This window comes from Triticum urartu, chromosome 3 (assembly GCF_003073215.2).
Source record: "Triticum urartu cultivar G1812 chromosome 3, Tu2.1, whole genome shotgun sequence".
Taxonomy (NCBI): Eukaryota; Viridiplantae; Streptophyta; class Magnoliopsida; order Poales; family Poaceae; genus Triticum; species Triticum urartu.
Window position 1 is genome coordinate 660,565,175 of NC_053024.1, and position 16,204 is coordinate 660,581,378.

Below are 16,204 nucleotides of genomic sequence, written 5' to 3' on the forward strand. Positions count from 1 at the left end.
CGAACCCGTAGGGTCCGCACGCTTAACATTCGGTGACGATCGGTATTATGAGTTTATGTGATTTGATGTACCGAAGGTAGTTCAGAGTCTCGAATGTGATCATGGACATGACGAGGAGTCTCGAAATGGCTGAGACATAAAGATTGATATATTGGACGACTATATTCGGATATCGGAAGTGTTCCGGGTGATTTTGGAGAAAACCGGAGTGCCGGAGGGTTACCGGAACCCCCCCGGGAGAAGTAATGGGCCACATGGGCCTTAATGGAGAGAGAGAGGGCCAGCCAGGGCAGGCCGCACCCCCCTCCCCCTCTGGTACGAATTGGACTAGGGAAGGGGGGGGGGCGCCCCCCTTTCCTTCTCCCTCTCCTCCTTCGACTCCTCCTCCTGGCGCGCCCTGCAAGGGTCGGCCGACCTCCCCCCTTGCTCCTTTATATACGGGGGCAGGGGGCACCCTAGGACACACAAGTTGATTGTTCCAAGCCGTATGCGGTGCCCCCCTTCATCATAATCCATCTCGATTATATCGTAGCGGTGCTTAGGCGAAGCCCTGCGTCGGTAGCAACATCATCAATGTCATCACGCTGTCGTGCTGATGGAACTCTCCTATGAAGCTCTACTGGATCGGAGTTCGTGGGACGTCATTGAGCTGAATGTGTGCTGAACTCGGAGGTGCCGTACATTCGGTACTTTGATCGGTCGGATCGTGAAGACGTACGACTACATCAACCGCGTTCTCATAACGCTTCCGCTTACGGTCTACAAGGGTACGTGGACGATACTCTCCTCTCTCGTTGCTATGCATCACCAAGATCTTGCGTGTGCGTAGGATTTTTTTTTGAAATTACTACGTTCCCCAACAGCCAGCGGGGCGAGGCAGATCTTGCGGGCAGAGCAGTAGGATTCGAGCAACGCCTCTAGCTCCACCAGGTCCGCATCCGGCGCGAGCTGCTCCTCCATCTGCAGATACTCCTGGAGGAGGTTGTTGTTGTAGTTGGCGCCGGCCTGTGCCTCCCGGAACTACTCTTCCCGCTCCTCTCGCTCCATGTCCATATAATGGGCACGGGCCTCACCGATGGTCAGGGTGCAATGCACCAGCGAGGGTGAAGCGGAGGAGGAGGGTGTCGTGGAGGAAGAGGAGGGTAGCGCTGGATCGTCGTCGGAGGCGTCCTCCGTTTGCACGTCCTCTAGTTGCCTGCCGGCCTGCTAGTAGGAGGCAATGGCGGCCATGGCCTTCTTCTGCGGTGGGATCCATGGCGGTGGGAGTTTTGGCCGCGGTGGGATCCATGGCGGGGAGTGCTGTGGAGAGGGATGACTGTGGCTATGGCCGGGACACCGGGGCAGCGGTCTATATAGCACCGATGGGCGGTAGACGGACAAACAGGTGGTGCCGGAGGACACGTATCGGCAACAGTGTGCCATCAATGCGGGCGGCAGATGGACGGACGGGCGGCCGTCATGTCGTTTGAACGTGAATCAATCACCTACACCGGGAAGCAGCGTGGACGGCGCACCGTTTCAATACCGGCACCAGTGAGCGGTCGCGTGTGCTCTAGGCGGGCATGAATGCGGGCGCTGACACTCTGGAGCGGCCCTGGACGAAATCACATGGGAGAGGGTGAGGGTTTTTTGGTGGGTTAGGGCGGTTAGAAATGGGCTTGGGAGCGGTTCAGACTCCACTAGACCTTCCCCACTTTTGTCTCCGCTTTACGGGATAAATCACGTCCGGACCGCCCCGCAGATCAATACATGCCCGCATTGGATGGCTTCTGTGATTCAAACAACGCAGTCTGAATCATTGTGAGAGTTTTGCGGGTCGACGTTGGAGATGCCCTTAGAGCAACTCCAATGGGGTGACCCATTTCGTCTGCTTGCGTCCGTTTGGGTCGGCGCGGACAAAAGTGGCAGCCCAACGCGTCAACCCAAACCCAAATCACGTCCGCTTCGCGTCCGCGCCGACGCATTTGCGGCCCAAATTTGCGCCCCAAATGCGTCCGTGCGGACACGGAACGGACGTTGCGCGCGCCTTCTCGGTGTCCGCCTCGTCCCCACCTGGCGGCCGTCTAACTACCCGCTGCCCACGCGGTCAGCTTAATTTATGACCACGGGCCCACGCGTCAGCGACGGTGGTCGTCCTTTTTTAAGCCGACCGTGCGGCGGGGCCGTCCTTATCCAAACTCGTGTCCACATCTAGCCAGCTCTGCTCCCCGTCGCCGGCAAACCCTAGCCACCACCACCACAGCGAGATGGGGCTCTTCTTCGGCACCGGCAGCAGCAAGGCCAAGGGCAAGGCCCCCGCCGTCCCTTTCCCATCGGAGCTCCTCCCGCCTCCGCCAGCACCGGCTCACCGGCAGAGGCAATGCGTGAACATGCCAGTGCACCAGGCGGAGTGGCACTGGCAGCACCGCGTGCCTCTGTCGTACCCTGACGTCACCCTACCGCACGACTGGCATCTGGATCCAGAGAGGATCCGCGTCAAGGCCGACCCGGAGCCGCAGCCGGAGCCCGAGCCGCAGCCGTCCTCGATCGGGCGCTACTCCTGGACGGGAGTACTGCGCGAGTGGGTGTCTGCGCCACCGGTTTGGATGGGGACGACGCCGGCGCAGGAGGCGGCCTACCTCGAGATGTGGCGCCAGCGACGACTGGCCTGGAGCGCTGTCGCGGCGAGTACGAGGAGATGCTCGAGCGCGACCTCAAGGAGGACCAACGCGAGGCTGAGGAGGAGGCGCGCTAGGCCGCGGCTGCACAGGTGGCTGCACAGCCCCCCGCGCCGGCACTGCTCGTGCCAGAACAGCCCCCCGCGCTGGAACACCTGCCCGCGGCCTACATCGCCGCCGCCCTGGGTCGGCCCTGCGCCGATGCTCATCGACCTCACCGACCCCGAGGAGGAGGAGGAGGACGACGCCGCCTAGGGCTGCGCGCCGCCTCGTAGTTTAGGTTGTTTTTATTTTTCTTAAATGTTAATGTGGACGCGTGATAATTAATGACGTTTTTTTAAATATGCATGCATTCTAATATTTTTCTAACGCCGTCAAAATGCATCGGGCCAGCGTTGGGCGCACACGCCAACCCAAACGCGGAAGCAAACATCCATGTCCGCCTGGCCGACCAAAACAAATAAAAAATGAACAAAATCGCCGTCCATTTGAGTCGGCCCGTTGAAATTGCTCTTATATATTCGCCATTACTTGGCTTGTGGCATGCTGGCGGTTGTGGTCGCCGATGGTCGTTGTCAAGGTTTGCGGGCATCGGGCGCCAGCCCCTTATTCATTCTCTTCCTTCCGTGTTCCACCTTCCGGGCGGAGTTTGATTGGATGTCGCCCAAGCATCTTAGGCCCTAAGACATTCCCAATGTAGTTTTTTTTGCAGTTTAACATATGTAAATTAATCTTTACCGCCATAACCTAAACGGGTTCAAATGTACACATCTTTCGTGTTCGTGCTCTGTTGAGAGAAGATCAGAAAGCGATGAGTGTCGCTTAGATGATCAGGTTTTTTGTGATGAACGTATCTACGATTAAGGGTTTCAGTTTCAGGGTGAGAATGTTGTGCCTGAGCATGGAAGAGCGGCAACGTCTGAATAGTTCACCCAATTTCATCATGAAATGCGTGATTGTGAAACTCACATGCAGCTATAAAATGATTTGGTCGAGTATATGTAAGATCATGTTGGTAACCAATAAATGTATCCTTTTTATTTGGCTTTGTAAAACTATGTGAGACAATTTAATTTTCATTCGGCTTGTAAAACTATGTTTTATTTGGTTCTGAAACTATGCTTTATTTTTTGTAAAACTATATATTTGATTGTGAAATATGCAGAGTGTTCATTGAAATGAAGACCAGCCAGCCACGCGGGCAAATATGGGTCGGCACGTTGAACGCATTGCTGACCCAAATTAAAAAAAGACGGCATTGAATGGGCGGCCGATTCACACGGATAAATGTGCTGACAGTTTAGATCGGCGTGTTAGAGTTGCTCTAACCGGAGTGCGCAAAGGCGCTCACAGACGGGTTGTGTTTGCGTATGTTCAAAGCTAAAGTGTATGGTCGCCGGAACGAATCTGATCCCGGTCCGGTCCGTACGACAAAGCCAGTGACCAAAGCAGGAAGATTATCATCAGTCCAACCTTTTTTTTAGCCCAGACAGACATCTAAACCACCCGACGACTTGCTCAAACCCAAACCCAAACCAAGGCCAGCTCAGCAGACCAGCGACTCGCCTCCCCCCTTCCGCCTCCTCTCCCCTTCCTCCGCCGCGACTCCGCTGCCCCCTTTCACACCGCCCTCCTCCGATCCAGAAGCTCAGGCGGCGCGGCGCGGGGGACGGGATGGCGGCGGCGCCGCCCGACGGGCAGGAGAAGGTGATCGCGGCGGCGCAGCAGATCGTCAAGTCGCTCGCCAACTCCAAGAACGCCGCGGACGACATGATCCGCATCCTCTCCGGCTTCGACAACCGCTTCTCCCTCATGTCCGACCTCTTCCCGGCCGCCGGCGCCCCCGACGCCGCGGCCGGCTCCGAGCCCCTCCCGGAGGGGGATTACGCGCGGGAGGGGCTTCCCGGCCCCGGCGGCGGCGACGGCTTCGGCGACGACGACGACCTGGAGGACGAGAGGGACGCGGCGGTGGAGGACGCGCTGCGGCTGGTGGAGCAGTGGGACTCCCCCGCGGCCGGCGACCGGCTGGTCTTCGAGTCGCCCGAGGACGCCGAGGAGTACCTCGCCGCCGCCGCCTGCCTCATGGGCGAGGCCGGCCCGCGCGTCGAGGCGGCGCTGCAGGTCGCCATGGCGCGCCTCGAGGAGGAGTTCCGCCAGCTGCTCATCCGCGGGACCGCCTCGCTCGCCGCCGAGGACCTGCACGCGTCCCTCCTCCGCCGCCTCTCGCTCACGGTGCCCACCTTCCACTCCGCCTCCTCCGTCGACCTCGACTGCCCCTCCTTCGCCAGCCACGCCGACGAGGGCGACGAGTCCGCTTCCGCGGCCAGATGGAGCTCCGCCTCCGACGGCGAGATCTCGCCCTACCTCATTTCCCCCGACACCGTCAGCACCCTCAAGGACATCGCGGACGTCATGCTGCGCGCCGGCTATGGGCCGGAGCTCTGCCAGGTCTACAGCGAGGTGCGCCGGGACACGCTCATGGAGTGCCTCGCCGTGCTTGGGGTCGACAAGATGAGCCTGGAGGAGGTGCAGCGCGTGGAGTGGGGCGTCCTCGATGGCAAGATGAAGAAGTGGATCCAGGCTCTCAGGGTCGTCGTCCAGGGCCTTCTCGCCGAGGAGCGCCGCATCTGTGGCCAGATCCTTGCGGCCGACGCAGATGCCGAGGAGGAGTGCTTTACTGAGGCGGCCAAGGGGTGTGTCCTGCAGCTGCTCAACTTCGGTGATGCCATTGCGATTGGCAAGAGGTCGTCCGAGAAGCTGTTCCGCATTCTTGGTATGTATGAGGCGCTAGCTGAGTTGCTGCCAGAGCTCGAGGCCTTGTTCTCAGGCGATGCAAGGGATTTCATCAAGGAAGAGGCAGAGGGGATACTGGTCAGGCTAGGGGATGCGGTGCGTGGCACGGTCGCTGAGTTTGCCAATGCGATACGTGGGGAGACTTCTCGCAGATCACTGCCAGGGGGCGAGATCCACCCGCTTACGCGTTATGTCATGAATTATGTGCGACTGCTTGCAGACTACAGCCGCTGGCTGAATCATCTTCTTGATGGTTGCGAGACTGAGCTGGAAAATGGGGGTGACAATGCGGATATGACTCCACTGGGTCACTGTCTGCTCATACTGATCACACATCTATTGGACAAGATTGAGGATAAAGCGAAGCTGTATGATGATGAGGCACTGCAGAACATATTTTTGATGAACAATCTGTGGTATGTTGTGCAGAAGATCAAGGATTCAGAGCTTAAGAGTTTGCTTGGGGATAACTGGATCCGTAAGCGCCGTGGTCAGATAAGGAGGTACTCCACAGGGTACCTCCGATCCTCATGGACCAGGGTATTAGCTTGCCTGAGGGACGATGGGTTGCCACAGACAACAGGTTCATCGAGTGCACTCAAGGCTGCTCTGAAGGAAAGGTTCAAGAGCTTCAACTTGGCTTACGAGGAGTTATACAGGACACAGACAGCATGGAAGGTTGTGGATCCTCAGTTAAGAGAAGAGTTGAAGATTTCCATCTCGGAGAAGGTCCTTCCAGCATACCGTTCGTTTGTTGGAAGGTTCCGAGGGCAGCTGGAGGGGGGAAGGAATTTCGCAAAGTATATAAAGTACAACCCTGAGGATGTGGAGAACCAGGTCTCAGATTTCTTTGAAGGGAAAAAATTGAATGCTTGATCAAACTGTCTATGTTTGAAGGTGAGTGCTAAAGTGCTATAACTTTCAGATTGTGCTTTCATAGATTGTTCATATCGGTTTATAGAAGGCTGTGCAGTCAGGTTTTTCTTTTTAGCAGCTGCATAATTAGATTTGCAAGATCATAATGGTACCTTCTACCTTGCAATTCAATTGGGCATTTTGGATGACGTATGCTAAAAGTTAGTCAAGTTTACCTAACTACTGAGATACTACAGAGATTGCACCCCTATATTATCCTGCGCTTGTAAAAATGCATCACAAATATACTCCCTCCGCACGGGTTTATTGGGCCCCCTCGTATTTAGGCTCAAACTTTCACTATAAATTTGACTAATAAAATATAAACTATATGTCGCAAAACACCATACCATTGGAATCCTCTTTCAAATAAAATCAGCATATAAATCATATTTTGTTAGTCTAGATGGTCAAAGTTTGACCAAATACGACGGGCCCCAGTAAACCCGGATGGAGGAAGTACATTGTTCCGTTGATTTTGTAGTTTATCGAGCAATGTTCATGATAAATTCGTGAGTAACTTATCATGTTTGTATCTAATAGAGTAACAAAATTTGATTTCTCATCTGATCATGGTTTGTTATTCTTCTCGGTGCAACTTTAAGTTGTAGGACTGTACTCTTTCCTACATTTCTTAATAATTGAAGAATAAGGCTCTTAGAGCATCTCCAACTGGACTGGCCTAATTTGGGCCCCTAGACATCTGCGAAAGCGTCCGGACAGTGTCCGGTGCCAGTGCACGCAGCTAGGGGTGGGCATAGAAACTTAGGAACTGAATACCGAACCAAAACTGTTACCTAAAAGACCGAAATGTTGGTTTTTATCCCTAGTACAGATAAATTCGGTGTTCACTTTCACTAACAAATTAGTAAGGTCGGTTCGGTGTTACATCGGTTAAGCCGATAGAAACCGACCTGTATGGCAGGGTGTTATATTCCAGTGGAATGAATCGCGCTCCTAGCCTCCTAGTCCTAGGAACGTAGACACCCACGACTCCCACATGGTCATGTCGTTGATGCCAGGACATTTTTAGCACTTTGCTGACGCTTAGTTTTTTTTGAGCGGCTTCGCGGATGCTAAGTAGGCCTGGCATCCAGCAGCCAGTTAGGATACTAGTCGGCCTGCAACCAGGTTCTCTGGACGCCATGCCCGTGGGCCTGCATGCAAGCCCCAAGCCCAACATACATATTTCTTCTATTGTTTGAACCATTTAGCTTTTAGCATCAGACGACAACAGTAGTCCAATTGATTTAATCCCACCTCGCGTGGGTAAAGAGAAGAGGCAAGATAGCTCAGCTATAATAGGGATGGTTGTGAGTGGCGAAAGCACGTATATGTGAAACATTTTTTCGGTACAAACCGGAAACTGAACCGGACATGGCGGACTGCCTGGACACCCTCATAACCTCCCCAAATATGGGCTGGATTTGAGGGGTGCTGGTAGCGCAGGCGTATAGGGATGATTTGGGGGGTCTCTGGTTGGGTAGGCTTTTTCACTGTCTCTCCTGTCCGGGCACTGTCCAGGCTGTCCGCCCAGCTGGGAGAAAGTGAGGGTTTGAAGATGCTCTTAACTACTGCATATTTGAAACAGTAATCTGGATTACCTGTAAGCGACATATTTCCCCTAGTGCAGTGAACTGGTTTTCAAATGGTATATTGTTCCTTGCTAGACGAGTTTTTGGCAAATCAACAAATTTGTAATGTTTATGAAGCAGGAAAATTCCCCCCCAAAAAATTATGACCTGGGTTGCTTGTCATGCTTTAGTCATGGATTTAGTGATTTACTTGAGTGTAATCAACAAACTTAATGACCAGGTCCTTTATCTCTTCAGGGATGTCATATCAATGTTGGTGGTTACAAATCCCTGGCAAAATTGATTCAGGCAGTGTGCTAGTAACCTGCCCTACCATCATGCTTGTGGGGTTCGAAGATGGAGAAATCAATTTTGACTGCTGGAGCAGAAATATTGTGAATGCAAGGCACCCTGGCCGGAATACTTTGCGTGTCATCTTTGACTCTTTTTAAGGGGAGTGCTGACATTGGCGCTTCCACATGGGATTTAGGACAGTGCGGTGAGCTGTGTAACTGTCATTATTACAGTTTACCCTTCTTTTGTTGATTATTGACTATTGCTGGATGGTCGGTGGTTGGCATCTTATGTACAATTTATACAGCGGTTATGTTCGCTTTCCCCTTGTTTCAATTTTCGTCATCTGCTGTTTAGTTGGTTGCTGGGCAGGAAGTATAGTAACATGTTGATGATAAAAGAAAAGTAAGTACAGTAGCTTATCGGATAACTAAAAAGACTACAACTTACGACTTTGAATCCAGTTTCGTGAATTCTTGAACCTCGTTATCATAAAGGCAGTGTAGCAGTTTCACTGTGCCCTGTTTTAATCTTCTCAGTTCATAGAGTGGGTTTTCGATTTATGCAGTTTGCTTCCATCTATTGTCATTGTGCTGTATTGCACATTGATGGTTGTTCTGCTCCTTATCTTATATACGTATTGCCTATTTTGATAAGTCTGGGGTCTTTTATTTGCGCCTTTATTACCATCTTGGACAGCTCATAACCTGGGAGATAACATGCAGAAATGTATGCTGTCAAAGTATTGGATGCCTATTCACAATGTCATATCTTGTGGTTTAGAGTTACATTCCACAGACCTTTGTATCCTTGTCTACTCTGCAGCCGATGGCTGATACTCCCGCGGTGTGAATTTACATCACCGTCCGTATTAAGAATAGAGTGCGTGTGTAGCTTCAGACTTGAGCAGATTCTGCGCAAGCAAATGCGTAATCCGTACAGCCTCTAAGATTATCCCACATAACGGAGACTGTGTTCCATATCTAAATTCCGGTCGTTGACATGAACAGAGCCACATTGTTCTTCATTATGATGAGCTAGGTAGCTGGCTATGCCGAACTGACAAAACTGAAACAAATGAAACTAGGTTCTAGCTTTAACGAAGCACTAAGGAGAGTGAAAATTGGAAGAGGAAGAAAACACCGAGAATCACTACCTAGAGAAAATGGCAGAAAGATTATATCCTGATCTTGGCTAGGAAACAAACAGAAGGCTTAATTTCTCTAAGAAGGATTCAGAATTTCAGACCCTGCTGTTCTGCGGCATGGGGATGACGCCGTTGAAGAAGTCCCCGAAGTATCCCGGCGGCTCGTAGACGAGCTTGGCGATGATGTCCCTGAGCGTGATGAGGCCGTCCAGGTTGCCCTCCCCGTCCACCACGTAGATCCTCTGCCTCTTCTCCGCGTCCAGCTTCAGGATGATCTCCTTCATGTTGTCCTCCCTGGTGCACGTGATGATGCTCATCTGCTTCTCCCCCGAGCACTGCCGCGCGCTCGCGATGAACTCCCTCGCCGTCAGCGTCCTGCATGCATGCATGCGTTCGCCGGCCGTCAGCGTCATGAACAAGCTAGGTTGATGATGATCTGATGCGATCACGCACCTGTAGTGTCCGGTTGACTCGGAGGCCGTGAGGAGGTGCTTGACGTCCTTGATCATGATGCTGCCGACGGGCTTGCCGGCGGCGTCCACCACGGGGATGCCGCCGACGCCGCGCCGCCTCATCTGCCGGAACGCCTTGAGCGCCGGGTCGTCCTCGCAGACCTTGACGAGCCGGCTGGTCTTCATGAGGGGGAGGCCCAGCTCGGCCAGCGTCTTGGTGCCCCAGTCCTCGAACCAGCTCAGCCCCACGCACTCGGCCAGCATGTGCACCACCGCCGCCTGCGTCACCATGTTGCTGATGGTGCCCTCGCCGATGTCCACCACGGGGAGGCTCTTCATCCGGTACTTGGACAGCAGCAGCAGCATGGTGAGGAACGTGTCCGAGCTCTGCAGCGCCAGGAACGGCGCCCACCGGAACGACCCGGAGATGTCCTTCACCTTGGTCTTCCGGAACAGCTCCGACGACGGCAGCGACCCGAACGCCTCCGCCACCGCGCCCTCCGCCTCCGACGCCGGCGCCGCCGGCTTCAGCTCCGGGTCGAGGGTCACCGTGCCGAGCTTGGCGGCCATCTCGTCGGCGCCCAGCGCGGCCGCCGAGGTCTCCGACTGGTGCAGCAGCCAGACGGCGATCCCGGCGAACTCCACGATGCCGATGTAGCGGTCGATCCAGCTGGCGTCCTCGGGCGCCTCCACGTTGCGCACGGGCGCGCCGTTGATGCGGTTCCGGGAGAGGATGTCGACGGCCTCGGCCAGCGTGGCGTCGGAGGGGATGTCCACCAGCTGCGACCCGAAGGTCTGCGGGAAGGAGGAGACCGGGATGGCGTCGAAGCAGCTGTTGAGCTTGTCGCTCCGGCTCAGCTGCGGCTGGTCCAGGCTGTCCCAGATGTCCTCCACCCGCATCCCGATCTCCGCCTCCGGGCTCCACCGCGCGCTCAGAGGCGTCTCCGCCGCCGCCGCATCCTCCTCCCCCCGCTGCTCCGGCTTCGTCCGGATCTCCCGCCTCGCCTGCATGGCTCCCGCCTCCTCTCTCTCCCCTGTCGGAAGCCTCTGCTCTACTCTGGTCTTCTTGGCTCCCTCGTCCACGACCACCAGTGACCTCGCGTTGCTCGGTCGCTTCCTCGGCCCGACAATGGTGGCGCGAGCGAGCTGCCCGAAGGTTTCGCGCCAGAACGGCAGGGGACGCTGCCAAGTGGTTCGCCGCCCGGCAGCTGAGCTCCTCTGAAACATGCACCAAAATTCCAGCAAAAAAAAAAGAAACGGAATTCCTCTGGACGGCAACGGGCCGAAATTCCCAGTGGGCTTCAAACGGGCCCAGCTTGCGAACTGCCGAGCTGGGCCGGGCCGCGGGACATGCTTTTCTATCTCCTCCCGCAAGTCATGCCGGGGACCCGCCGTGGACGCGCTGTCTCGCTGGCAGGTGGGGACGAAGCTCGAAGGGCCCGCCTGGCAGCCTCCTAGAAAAGCGGTGCGATCCCCTCCCCCTACATCAACAACTACTAGTTCCCCACCCCCGCCTCCGTCGACGCCTCCCCCAAATCGAAGCGAGGCCTAAAACCCTAGGTAAGCCCCCGGCACCGCCCCGCCTCGCCGCCGCACCGGATCTCGCCGTCGCCGTCGCCGTCGCCATGGACATGGCAGCGATGAACGACCCGGAGAGGCTCTTCTTCTTCGACCTCGCCTGCAAGACCGCCAAATCCACCTACGACGAGAACCCGCTCGACGCCGACGTAACGCCTCCCCCTCCTCCTCCTGCTCCGCTCCGGCGGTTCGTTCCGAGGGGAACGCGACTGTGGCGGCCCCGCCTGATTTGGTCTGATCTGATCTGATGTTTGTTTTGTGCGCCGCAGAACCTGACGCGATGGGGCGGCGCGCTGCTGGAGCTGTCGCAGATGCAGAACGGCCCTGAGAGCCTCAAGTGCCTCGAAGGTACGCCGCGAGATTTGCTCCGTGTCGGAACTTAGTGGCTTTGACTGATTATCCCTAGAGAAGTTGGAACTTGGAATAGATCCTACCTAACAATTTGGTGGCGGCCTTTCATTGTGTTTGCTAACATTGCCATAAAGGTTATTGTGTTCAACGTAGTTGTGCTTTTATGTCCACTAGTTTTTTATTTATATCATGTGCCAGTTAGTTGTATCGAAGGTATACTTGAGAAATAAGTTACTCTGATTTGTTAGAAAATAGGAGATCATTATGGATGGTGGTGTGCTGAACACTGCAGTATTTGGTTGGTACAATATTCTCAACCACAGAACAAACATTAATATGGTTGGTAGTGCTAGTGAACAACTGAACATATCTGCATTTGGCGTTTGGAGTGTGTTAACAGCTTGTTTTACCTTTAATGGTTAGATGAGTGCTTGTAGCATGCTTGATTTGTGTGTGGTTTTGTTCCCAGCATGTACAGAACATGTAGTTGCATTTGTTTTATGATGGAATTTATGCTGCCAAGCACAATGACCTTCCAAAATAATCTGACACAGACTGATTGTGGAACTTCAGTTTGGTTGTTTTCATGTACTATTTGCTTGCTTTATTTTGTTGTATCATAGAGCTGTGTTCTGGATTCATCTGTAAGTAGGATTACGTGCATGCCTGTCTAGTTGGAGTGGTAATAGGCACTGATAATTTGGAGTTCGCATATAATCACAAGACTTGTGCCTGAGTGAGCGTTTTATGGCCACCAGTTTTTATTTATACCATGAAGTTAGGTATACTTGAGAAATAGGTTACTCTGATTTGTGAGAAAATAGGAGATCATTATGGATAGTGTGCTGAACACTGCAGTATTGGGTTTGTTGGTACGATGTTACCAACCACAGAACAGACATTGAGACAGTTAGGCCATGTTTGGAATGTCGTTTCGCTAGCAATTACACCTCTAAACAATACACGTCTCCGTCTGTCGTTTCGCTTCCAGCTGGAAATCGCCACTGGCTCCGTAATTTACACCTGTAAATTAAATATATGTGTATTCAAATACACCCAATCCAAGCGCGCCCTTAGTAGTGCTAGTGAACATATGTGCACTAGATGTTTGGAGTGTGTTAACAACTTGTTTGACCTTCTTTAAGATGAATGATTGTATGGAACTTGCTTGATTGTGTGTATGGAACCTGCAATTGCATTTGTTGTATGATGGAATGTGTGGTGTTCTTTCTAACATTTATATGGAGCCTGTAGTTGCATTTGTTATGTGCGTTTATCAGATTGATGGTAATGGCGGTGTTTGTATATTTAGAATAACAGGCAGATTTAGGGGTCCAAGTTATTTATGCGTGTGAACAGCATTACTGTTTCTTTTTGGAGTCGTATTTCCCGTGTAGTAAAAAAAGTGTGCTAGGCGACAGCAGAACGCCTAGCTCTTAATCATGCTAAGCATGTGAGTAGGTGAGATAGGTGCTAGGCAGTGGCCAAGTCCACTATCAGTGCCAAGTGTTTTGCCGTGGTGTTCAATGAAGCAACCCTTCAATTTATGAACACTTTTTGTGGTGGTTTGCTGTAGACCCACACATTAGATTCATTTCAAGAATTCACCACATGTCAGATATTAGGTTACTGGATTCAAATTTATATTGCATTGTAACACCAGGCTGAGCCTATGCTGCCAAACAAAATGACCTTTCAAAATAATCTGGCAGAGATTAATTATATAACTTCAGTTTGATTGTTTTCATGTACTATTTGCTTGCTTTATGTTGTTATCATAGATCTGTGTTCCAAATTCATCCTTAAAGTAGGATTACATGCATGTTTGTTTAGTCGGAGTGATAATTGGTACTAATATTTTGGAGTTTGCATACAATTATATAGCTTCTGCGCGACTTACTGTTTTTTGAGTTTATGATTGGGGTCAAAAGTGGGGTATTTGGCTAATCTAGTTTTATTTCTTATAGATGCTGAGTCTAAGCTGGATGAAGCACTGAGAATTGATCCCAACAAGGCTGATGCACTCTGGTGCTTGGGGAATGCCCTGACCTCTCGTGGATTCTTCACTTCGGAAACTGTCCAGGCTAATGAATGCTTTGAAAAAGCAACTGGTTGTTTCCAGAGGGCTGTTGATGTGGTATGTGTAGTCTGCTTGAGTAGTTTGCATGTTCCATGCTGGAGGCTGATCCATGGGCCTGAGATCATATGCACGCAGTTTCACACACAAGCCTCTGAAACGGTTTCTGTTAATAAGTTTCTAAGCATATTCAGCTGGAGATTGAGATATGTGCATGTTTCTTGTAGGAACCAGCAAATGAGTTGTACAGGAAGTCATTGGATTTGTCATCAAAGGTATGCTTTGTTCTATCATCATGTTTGGCTATATCTTTGCTCAGTTATTATTATACCATTATACCATTTCATTCAACTATTCGAGTTGTTTTGATGCATGTTTTTGAATCTTCTCCAGGTTCCTTGTTTTATTTGATGCTTTCAACATAATTTAAAAGCTGACAACACCCCATGCCTATGATAGAAAACTTGTAATAGGTCTTACTCAGATTGGCTCACTAGCAATGCAAGAACTTCTAAGCTGTAGGGGGAATTTGAATCCCCTAACTACCCTGTATCTGTAGTTTCTTTGTATCTAAATTAACTCTGAACCTTTTATTCGTAGCATAGCATATTTGAGTATGCCTGCATATCACTTTGTATTGCCTTTCTGTAACATTTGTGTGCAATCACCCTCAGGCACCTGAACTGCATATGGAGATCCATAGGCAAATCGCATCTCAAGCCTCGCAAGGAGCACCCTCGTCCTCAAATGCAAGGGTATTTTGTTTAACATTGCTCTGCTTACCACTTTTTTGCTTATTACATTTTCTGCCCTTGACATATGTAAGGAGTCCCTATTTCTTTTTACTGTACATATTTTTTGGTTCTGTTCATCTCATTTCCTGTGAGTACCCAGAAATCTGCATTTGAATTGTCGTACATGTGGATCCTTAAGACATCCTTCTCTCATTGTACTAGTCAATCCAGTAGTGTTAACAAGAGTGAAGATATATTGTTTCAGTAAACAGGCAGTGGATGGATCAATATATCAGTAATTTTAACCCTTCGCACATTTGTCTTATACCCATCCTATTGCTGTCAATTCTTTTAGTAAAGAGGCTGTGTGAAAACAAATTGTTTCACTAAACAGGCAGTGGATACTCAATATTTTTTGATGTAATATCTGTATTTCCCCCCTTGCATTTCTAACAAAATACATAGCCCTGTTTTTTTCTTCTTCTAATTGATGTGCTACATGCTATGTATGCCTATTCTGCCATATGACCTCGAGTATATTTTCTTGGCCATACATCTGGCCTTGATTTTTGACATTATGTCCACACGCCACATATACTCTACTCTGTTCCTTGCTGTACCTAACATGAGAATTTATTGTGGTTTGCAGCAATCAAGGAAAAAGAAGAAGAACAATGACTTCTGGTATGATCTGGCTGGATGGGGAATTCTTCTCGTTGGCATCGGTGTTTGGCTAGGAGTGGCCAACAGTCAAGCCAAGGAGGCACAACCACCTCACATGTCACACCAGCCTAACATGTGATTCAAGACGAGACTTGGAAAAAGGGAAACCTGCAAATGGCATGCCTATGTTAGGACTTAGCAAAAGTTATGGAGAGGAAATGGTGTTTCCATGTTGCGGTTTTTTGTGGAATTTTTCGACATGCGGCGGGCCTTGATGAGGTTTGTCTTGTCATACGACGCTGGATATGCTTCTTACTTTATGCGCTTCTCTTGTTAGCGGGAACCATTGCTGTGGTTATGGCCTTTTCACATGCCCTAGATAATACAGTATTGAGTACTGATGTGCTTATAAGCGGCATATACCTGCTTTCTGTGATCATTCTTTTTGTTTGCCAATAATTTGTAATTGACTTTTGACGTGCTCATCTCATACTCTCTATTGGTGTCTGTTTGGCATTTTTTTTCTATATTAAAATGCATGCCATCATGTTATCTACTCCGTTCCATATACAAGTTTTTGTAAAGATTTCATTACGGACCACATATAGATGTATATAGATGTATTTTAGAATGTAGATTTACTCATTTTGCTCCGTATGTAGTTCATAGTGGAATCTCTCCAAAGTTATACTCCTTCCGTTTCAAATTACTCGTCGCAGAAATGTTTGTATCTAAAACTAAAATACATCTAGATACATCCATATCTGTAACAAGTAATTCGGACCGGAGGGAGTATTTAGGAACGGACGGAGTATTTCGAAGTTGGTTGGAACCCGACGGGACAGGCATGCGCCCATGTTGTCACACATGCAGGCCTGGCAACATGCCTGACCTCGTCCCACCTAAATTATGGGCAACGTAGATGTGAGCGCAACCAGAGTTCTAACGTGCATGGAAAGGTTGGCCTTG

At 50.9% G+C, this 16,204-nt stretch overlaps 3 protein-coding genes across 4 annotated transcripts; 2 read left to right on the plus strand and 1 right to left on the minus strand.

Moving 5' to 3' along the window:
* Positions 1-4,155: 4,155 nt before the first annotated feature.
* LOC125545757 (exocyst complex component EXO70B1-like) lies at positions 4,156-8,569 on the plus strand. 2 transcript variants are annotated; one of them, XM_048709791.1, is made up of 2 exons: positions 4,156-6,347; positions 8,181-8,569. In XM_048709791.1, exon 1 carries the CDS (start codon positions 4,332-4,334, stop codon positions 6,324-6,326), a length of 1,995 nt encoding a protein of 664 aa, XP_048565748.1. In that variant the 5' UTR covers positions 4,156-4,331; the 3' UTR covers positions 6,327-6,347; positions 8,181-8,569. The 2 variants fall into 2 exon arrangements, with proteins under 2 accessions (XP_048565748.1, XP_048565747.1); XM_048709790.1 differs by having other exon boundaries at positions 4,158-6,347; positions 8,198-8,569.
* Positions 8,474-11,203, minus strand: LOC125545759 (SNF1-related protein kinase regulatory subunit gamma-1-like). The gene is made up of 2 exons (XM_048709792.1): positions 9,834-11,203; positions 8,474-9,755 (listed from the first exon to the last, which is right to left on the minus strand). Exons 1-2 carry the CDS (start codon positions 11,057-11,059, stop codon positions 9,476-9,478), a joined length of 1,506 nt encoding a protein of 501 aa, XP_048565749.1. The 5' UTR covers positions 11,060-11,203; the 3' UTR covers positions 8,474-9,475.
* Positions 11,204-11,339: 136 nt separating this feature from the next.
* Positions 11,340-15,720, plus strand: LOC125545760 (probable mitochondrial import receptor subunit TOM20). The gene is made up of 6 exons (XM_048709793.1): positions 11,340-11,559; positions 11,680-11,758; positions 13,729-13,898; positions 14,066-14,113; positions 14,513-14,593; positions 15,222-15,720. The coding sequence occupies exons 1-6, from the start codon at positions 11,458-11,460 to the stop codon at positions 15,372-15,374; spliced, it is 633 nt and encodes a 210-aa protein (XP_048565750.1). The 5' UTR covers positions 11,340-11,457; the 3' UTR covers positions 15,375-15,720.
* The last annotated feature ends 484 nt before the right edge of the window (positions 15,721-16,204 follow it).

Bases quoted from the DNA above. Each gene is read 5' to 3' on its own strand.
- LOC125545757 (XM_048709791.1), top strand. From the start codon at position 4,332: ATGGCGGCGGCGCCGCCCGACGGGCAGGAGAAGGTGATCGCGGCGGCG.
- LOC125545759 (XM_048709792.1), bottom strand. From the start codon at position 11,059: ATGTTTCAGAGGAGCTCAGCTGCCGGGCGGCGAACCACTTGGCAGCGT. The intron at 9,756-9,833 runs GTGCGTGATCGC...GCATGCATGCAG, and splicing joins GAGTCAACCGGACACTACAG to GACGCTGACGGCGAGGGAGT.
- LOC125545760 (XM_048709793.1), top strand. From the start codon at position 11,458: ATGGACATGGCAGCGATGAACGACCCGGAGAGGCTCTTCTTCTTCGAC. The intron at 11,759-13,728 runs GTACGCCGCGAG...TATTTCTTATAG, and splicing joins GAGCCTCAAGTGCCTCGAAG to ATGCTGAGTCTAAGCTGGAT. The intron at 14,594-15,221 runs GTATTTTGTTTA...TGTGGTTTGCAG, and splicing joins CCTCGTCCTCAAATGCAAGG to CAATCAAGGAAAAAGAAGAA.